The sequence below is a fragment of the Acanthochromis polyacanthus genome, chromosome 4 (assembly GCF_021347895.1).
Source record: "Acanthochromis polyacanthus isolate Apoly-LR-REF ecotype Palm Island chromosome 4, KAUST_Apoly_ChrSc, whole genome shotgun sequence".
NCBI lineage: Eukaryota > Metazoa > Chordata > Actinopteri > Pomacentridae > Acanthochromis > Acanthochromis polyacanthus.
Window position 1 is genome coordinate 18,163,386 of NC_067116.1, and position 8,031 is coordinate 18,171,416.

Below are 8,031 nucleotides of genomic sequence, written 5' to 3' on the forward strand. Positions count from 1 at the left end.
AATATTCAGCTGCAATCAGTGGTCCGATACCACAGCGTTACTGTAAATTACAGATATTAAGTTACCATCTGACCATGTCGTTTGGAAAAATTCCACCCTGCGCTCCAGTCGTGAGACCACCCAGGAGAGGACCTCGGGTTTATAAAAGGCCCATGCCTGCTCTGAATCCTTCTGTATGTTCTTCATAAAAAGATTTCAATGACACAAAGCATGGAATCAATAATAATTCTGTGAAATCATGATCTTATAATCGAAAGCACAAATGACAGAGGATCTGTTGGTTCCCTGCTCCAGAAGAGGTCTTCTTGTGCTCAACATCTGTTTCACAACGATCGGTCCAGAATTGCGTGTGTGAAAAAGCCAACTGTCTTGCCTGCAAGGGAAACATCCAAGCGTTGAGGGAAGGTTTTAGAGGAGGTCAGTGTAGTGTGTTGACACCTGGAACCACAGACTGAATAGTACAGTTGGCGACTGAAACCCTCAGTGACATCATCATCCGCTGGTTTCCTGAAGAGCAGTGTGGTGGCCGTCACCATCTTGGCAGTGTCTGACTCCTCTTAGCTCCCAAGCTAATCTAAAAATGAGTAAACAGGTGGAGCAGAAGTGGAGCTAAGTCGGGTCATTCAAACATCTCTGGGCCGTGGACTGTCCCATAACAGTACCCACCTGTCACTCAAAGCAGCCAGGCCCTATAACTATAAGCTTTAATATCATTTAAACAAGGAGTTACAGAAAAATTCACCCCTGCCTAGTTGTCATTAACAGGGACATTAGCTTTAGAGGCCAACACAGAATATTGTACCAGGTTGTAACAGATTGTCATTTCTGCTTTGAAGTTGAACATGTTAACGTGGGGCTCCGTAGGGACTGACTTACTTTTGAAGCAGGCCTCAAGTGGACATTTGTGGAACTGCACTTCCATGCTGGCTTTCATTTTTTTAGGTTTGGAGGTGTCAGTTGCATGGAACCAGTATCCAATTTCGTGAAATTTAACGGACCCTTTAGAATCGACATATTCTGATGTAGCAAATGAATTCTCTGTACTAACTTGCTTACTTCATTTTATTACCCATCTTACTGTTTTTACTAGTCTATTCTAGCACTATACACTGCAAAAACTCAAAATCTTACCAAGTCTGTTTGTCTTATTTTTTAGTCAAAATGGTCTCTTCCCCACTTGATTTAAAATAAATTTAACAAGCAAAATTTCAGCAAGATGGAGGATTGTTCTCAGACATGCATCTAAATAAATAAATACAAAAAATAAATGTCTTGTGAGTCAAACAATCTTGAAATTTTCTTGTTTTGAGTTGTATTTTACAAGAGAACTCAAAGCAAGTTTAATACATCTCAAATTAGGAGGTTACATTTTTGAATGAAAAACTAATTTTAAGCCTGTCTGGCTTGTTTTAAGACACCTAAGCTTTACAATCCTGGTAAAAATTTAGCTTAAAATAAGTTTTCTCAGCCAATTTTAAGATCTCAATATTCTAAATATCACATCTTATTTCAAGAAATCTTACCAAGCCATTTTTCACTTATTCTATTGGCAGATATTTTCACTTATTTCAAGGTAAATGTTCCTTGAAAAAAGTTTTTGTTTCTTGCTCTGAGAGAGGCATTTTTCCAGTGTATGTTGCTCATCGTTTTATCCTTTTTTTTAACCAGTGCACTGTGATTCTTCTATGGTTTTACAGTTGCTCCACAAGAAAAAATGTCACCAAGATTGCACTGTAAAATCTCTTATCTAATCTAAATCCTTCGTGCCATTATTCTGTATAGAAAAGTCAGTACATCTATCACTTTGGTTCATACTGAAATATCTCACCAACTATTAGATGGATTGACATGAGTTCTTCAAAGATATTCATATTTCCTAGATGATAAATCCCACTGACTTCAATGATCCTTGGATTTTTTTCCATGAATGCTATTTGGCTGATGTTTTTACTTGTAAATGCGATCTCTTCACAACTAATAGTTGGATTGCTTGGAAATTTACTACAGATATTCAAGACCTGTAAATGATACATTCAACTGATGTTGGTAGTGGCCAGACCTTTTATTAGCCCCATCACCAGGTAAAAATATCAATTTTCTCCAGCACTTTGTATGGCATAACAGCTATTCTTATTCCTCAGTTGTACGTCGTTTTAGTGCTAATTGACCAGTTACAGCATACTAACAGAATAATCTAAATGATGATATTACTGACAGTGTTGGCTTGCATGCAAACCATACATGTTTTTAGAATTCAAAAAAGGGGAGACAAAGTACTCATATTGACTCTGGGTGCCCTGCAGCACTAGACTGGCAGCCACAACTAAATTTACATACAAGCTGCGACATTGTGCTGACTGTGTGAAACTGTCATAAGTCAGGTAGTAGCAGCTGCTGGCAGGCAGCTCAGCAAAGGTCCCTGAAAAAAATCAATGGGCATCAATGAGGGCTTGACCTTCCAGTCTGTTTGTCAGAATGATAAAAGGCTGCTGTGACTGACACTTCTCATAGCCCTGAGTAGACCGGGAAACAGCCCAGAGGTCTTGGAAATCTCCTGCAATTTTAGTTAATAAGTCACAAGTGACCGCAAACCTTCTAACTATATTTGACACTTTTATATTTTGAGTTTTATTGAGGTGAAATTTGTCCGTGCTTCTTTCAGATTTCATTGACTAAAGCTGTGATTGTATCAAGCGTAACATAAGACCGGGATGTTCTCCTTTATTAAATGAAGATAAGGTCAGCCATGTGTGACATCCAGTGGGACCCAAAAAATGCTTCACTCTGGTAACATGATCTAAAAAAAACACAAAGAGGCTGCAGGAAAGAATGTTGTGGATATCAAAGACAGCAACAACTCAACACCACAAAAACACAAAAACTAAGCTGGAGCTGTTGTTTTCCAGCACAGTGAAAAGCAACACTCTTCTGGGAAATTTCCAGCTACTAGACTGACAACGAGATGAGTAATTCTTAAAACACTGATGGATATGACCTCGCTGCTTGTTACTCATACAGTCAGTATGGAGAGAAGAGTTATTTGTTCGTAAATATGGCTGATAAAATCAGCGAGCTGCTGCCGTCGTGCAGGACCAGGTACACATTTCAGACAAGGCCGGGCACATAACTGGAGGCTGGAATTTTATCAGAAGCATATTTACCACTATTTCATGTCAACTCGTGATGACAGATAGGCCAGGAATTCCTCTGATCACTAAACTGTTGCAAAGTGGAAACTTTTTCGATGCTCAGAAAACCATTGTATTTACTGCAATGACTGGGAACGAATAATCTACTACCTGGATAAAAACAATCATTAAAATCATTTTAAGATGTGCTTTTCTGTTTGCTGTTTAGTTCATGATTTAAAACTAATTTCCTTCCACCAGTACATTTGCAGAATGAAAGTAAATGAATGACAAAACAACTTTATCCATAATAACACTTTTTATTGCCTAAGTGGTTCATAGTGAGTAATACACCACTGAAACAAGACGGTTAACTTCTCCATAGAACTGTTTACATCGAATGAACACGTTAGCTGGAAGAAATAAAAGGTCCATAAAACAATACAATGTTCCAGTAATCTCCAATAATCTGGAATAATAAACTCACAGGAAGCTGATTTTGTTTATTTCAGCACCGATGTGAAGTGTTGTGCTGTACAAGGTACACGAGACTGAACGGTTTGTAAGCATCGAGTATCTCAAGAGAACTGAGACGAGACAAACTTCTGAATCGAAGTTCAGCACTTCCTTTTTAAGAAACACGACATATGTACACGGGCCCTGGTTGTAATTTGGGTGCTCAACATCATTCTTCACTCTAAACATGGAGGGAGTTCTAGTGTAGCTTATGAGCGACATCTAGTGGCCATAGGCTGGAAGAACAGGCAGTTTTTAAATTGCAATTGAAACAGATTTACAGCCATTTTTACTCTAGATTCTAAGGAAAGTCAGTGTCAACACAAGACACGCGCGCACACACACACACACGCCAACATTTCAGTGGTGGATATGTATTTAGTATAATACAACAAAAACACAAGCACAGACCAAATACACCACCACAGCCGTTAATTCAGTTAATTATATTCAAACAAACAGGAGGCAAAGCAAACTCACCAAACCTTCGGACCTTTTGCTGACAGCAGATTAAACTAAGATCAACTGATTACTGACCTTGCAGATTACAGGATTCTAATTAAATTTAAACGTAATTTATGAATATCAGTTTGTTTACTGTTTAAGTGATTCCTGATCAAAGACATTAATTTAAGGAGCGGTACTTTGGTTCTGAAGCAGCTGCCTCACTGCATCTGTAGTGAGCCCTGTGTGATCTGAAGCAGCATTCCTCCCACAGCTCTATCTGATCGGTTACATAATAAAGCAAGACCTGATATCAACACTGAAGAATAAATGAGAAGTTCTGATTTAACTGGACATACATAAATAAAGGCATTCTAACAAAATTCCTGTTTTTTTTGTTAACAAAATGCACCGCTTGAGTCGATGAATACACCCAAATTTGAAGTCAAATACTTCTCTCGTTTTGGCCTTCATTCCTGTCAGTTACAAAAACTATGTATTTACCTGCCTCTTTGCGGAGTCCAAGGGATATGGCTTATGGACAGTCTTAGATCGGATTGCTTGGCTGAAAAAGGCCAGTGCTCTGTACAGGCTGTAAAGCTGTGCCTAGCAGTATCTCTCATCAGCGGATCTTTGGAAGAGTACTGGTAAGAAAGACTGTGAAAATAACCGCCCGATTGCAAAACACCAAATCTCGTCCCAAAATAGAAATAAATGAGAATCAGAATTCAGCTTGGAAACTTTGCACATCGACTATTAATGTTCTGTCTGGTTCCTCTGGGAAAAAAAGCCTTGTTAAACACAACAGCAAAGAAAAACGGCCTTTCATGTGTGGGTACATCCATCTGAACACAAAACAAATACTATTGCTAATCACAGTATGTCAACACATTGATAAAAAGACCCTGTATGTGTGCAGCATCCGCCTGTGTTCTCTGCTGACATACGATGTTTAAAGTATGAACCAACTCGTGGCTGCAGACAGCTTGGGTCTCACTCAGCATTTTGCCTGAGGATCCTTTTCTCTTCTTCTACAAAGTTCTTGTCAGAGGTCGCTTGTCCCATGTCCCTCTTCCTCTTCTCCTTCTGCTGGAAGGTCTCCACTCGCCGCTTCTTGGCAGACAGAGACTGTTTCTCAGATTCTTCATCTGAGAGGAGGTTGGTTGGGTTCGGGAGGTGGAGGGAGGGTGGAAAATAATAGTTTTATATAACTCAACAGTTCACTGTTCAGATATAACAGTATGGCCTTTGTTTTCAAGCAGGGGCAAAGTGGAGAGCAAATGGAAGTGTTGTTTTTGGCATGTTTAGTCACTATTTTGCTGCTAACATCCATGTTTCACCAACACAATGGAGTGGCACAACTGAGGTTTCATATCTATGCAACTGCTTTGCTTTAATGTCCACTGTCTTAATGTTTGTTTTATTTAGAGCAAACATATATTAGTAACAAATATTGACTCAGTCTTCTTGAACACATGTAAGAAGAATATTGGTCAATCCCGAGATTAGTCTTCTTGTTTATCGCAAATGCAAGTAAACTGATCTTCTTTGTGGTTTTAGTTGGCTAGTACTTCATGTAGTGTGTGTTTAAACGCATACAAAATGTTGGTAGCATTTAAATACCACTTACTATAGTGTAATATTGTCAGAGAACTGGTGTGGTAATCGTGTACAAAGTGACGCACATCATCACTTTGGTCACATTGTTCATTTAAGTCAATGAAAACTTGTGTGTTTGTCCTGCAGGACCCACCTGAGTCGGACGGCTGCTCCTCTGCAGGTAAGAAGCGGGCGTTGCCAGAGTAAGCCTGCGGTGCGTCTTCTCCATTGTCCTCGTAGACATTGGACCACTTTATTGCCATGTCCATTCCTGGTGGAGGACCCTTCTTCTTCTCTGGCTCTGCAGCGTAGCTCTCAGGAGGGGGCACAGCATTCGTCTTCCATGGCTTAAATTCTCTGGGAGCCTTCAAGCAATAAGAGAACAGTTTAAGAGTAATGAAGAAGGGATGATATATTGTACATCTAAAGCTGTCCACAAAAAAGCAAAGATGGTTCAACTCCTTTGGTCCCTACAGAGTAAAACAGACTTAGACTTGTACGATACATCGGTCACAGCTAGTCTCCATATCACAAGGTATCAGACAGTGTTGTAACACTAGGATGATGAATCAGTGAGGACATCAAGATTTAAGGTAGACAATGTGTGAATCACTGAAGTTCTTGTCCTTCCTTTCCTTTAACACTTTCACCCCGTCTTTCCTCCCTCTCTACAGGGCAGCTCAGTGATCAGCCTCACAGATACACCTCCACCTCCTGTCCAGCTGCTGTTTCTGTGTGGAGTTTGCATGGTGCATGCGTGGGTTTTCTCTGGGTTCTCCTGCTTTCAACCGCAGTTCAAAAACATGCTCAGGTTAATTGGTGATTCTACATTGTCCATAGGTGTGAATGTGAGTGTGATTGTTTGTCTCTATGTGTAGTCCTGTGATAGACTGGCGACCTGTCCAGCATGTCCCCTCCCTTCACCTTGATTCAGCTGAGATAGACTCCAGCACCCCTGTAAGTCTAATGAGGATTAAGCGCTATGTAGATAATGGATGGATGGATAATCAAATGTATTTGTTGCCTGTGGCTGTTTCTCTGAGCAAACAGAAATATAACTGCAGAGCATTTCACCTGCTGTTGCTGTACCAACACTGATGGATCCATTTTAAAAGATTTGAAGCTCTAAATTTTTATTATTATTATTGGACAGGATTAATTTAGTAGAATTATGTAGTTCTTGTTCCAAACCAGTCAATATGACCGAAATCCAAACAGTGGTGATCCACAGACATTTCAAACAGATTCCATTATTGAATGACATTAGATAATGTGGCTAATGTCACTGATGATGATAATTTATTATTATGTGCAACATTTCATTTTCCTTTGCAACAATTTGATGAATTTTAGCTTACTAATTTTATTTCAGTAACATCGTATTTCTATCTTACTAGTTTTCTTCTTGAAGGCACTGCATTTCTTATGTCATCTGTCGTTTCTGAGCAATATCTGTTACAAGATTAAAGTTTCTTTTGTCATTATGATCTAATCCAGTGTAATAGTGTCACTATGCTGAGATGACTCTCTCTAAAAAATCCTTAACGCTTCCTGCCGTGTGCGTCTGTGTGTGTGTGTGAGGTGAGCAGCTGTGATGCTCGTCTTCAGGTTTTACCTCTTCAGGCGCTTTGACTGACAGGCTGTCCCAGTCTATCTGCTTGTTCAGAGGGTTATACAGGAAGGCGGGTTTGGACACGGAGTTGAACAGCTCGTCAGGTCTGGGTAAAGGAGCCCCTCCAGCGGCTCGTTTGGTCCCCTGTGAGGAGGACTGAGCTGCGCCGCCCGGACCTTCTGTCTCCGCTTTCTTCTTCCGACTTTCTCCCTCCTCGTCCGAGTCGCTGCTGTCGCTCAAATCGTCGTAGCTGGAAAAGAAACCCAAAGAGCCGGACTTCTTCTCTTCCGACATTTTGCAGGAGGTAATAAATTTATAACGACAAACAAGCTGTTAAAGTGAAAAATCGAACAGAAGACGAGAGCACAGCTGCTGAACCTGACTCGGGTTAAAGAGAGCTACTCCATTTTGAATCAGCCTCCAAAACAGTCGTAAAGCAGGGAAGCAGTGTCGTGGCGACTGTCGCAAAGCCATGTGATTAAACAGCTGACTGATGAAAACACTAGCAGGCATGTGCTGGTATTACTGTTACAAAACAAGATAAAATTAAAGCTGCAAACAGCAGTGGACACACCTAGACCCAAAGAGGAAGAATCCGCTCAGATGGGGGCCTTTTTTCATAGCTGACCTATATGTCATGTATCACATATACATCGTTGCTGGTCGGCGAATCCACACATGTCCACCAGGTGGTGCTGAGACCGAGAGTGTATTTCGGCCTGTGGATGTCAT

At 40.4% G+C, this 8,031-nt stretch overlaps 1 protein-coding gene across 1 annotated transcript; it reads right to left on the bottom strand.

Annotated features, from left to right (window-relative positions):
* Positions 1–3,428: 3,428 nt before the first annotated feature.
* On the bottom strand, positions 3,429–7,741 carry c4h1orf52 (chromosome 4 C1orf52 homolog). The gene is made up of 3 exons (XM_022209486.2): positions 7,303–7,741; positions 5,842–6,052; positions 3,429–5,236 (listed from the first exon to the last, which is right to left on the bottom strand). The coding sequence occupies exons 1-3, from the start codon at positions 7,591–7,593 to the stop codon at positions 5,082–5,084; spliced, it is 657 nt and encodes a 218-aa protein (XP_022065178.1). The 5' UTR covers positions 7,594–7,741; the 3' UTR covers positions 3,429–5,081.
* Positions 7,742–8,031: the final 290 nt, after the last annotated feature.

Coding starts and splice junctions, on each gene's coding strand:
- c4h1orf52 (XM_022209486.2), bottom strand. CDS start 7,593: ATGTCGGAAGAGAAGAAGTCCGGCTCTTTGGGTTTCTTTTCCAGCTAC. Junction 6,053..7,302: donor CAGTCAAAGCGCCTGAAGAG/GTAAAACCTGAA, acceptor TATTGCTTGAAG/GCTCCCAGAGAATTTAAGCC. Junction 5,237..5,841: donor GGAGCAGCCGTCCGACTCAG/GTGGGTCCTGCA, acceptor ACCTCCTCTCAG/ATGAAGAATCTGAGAAACAG.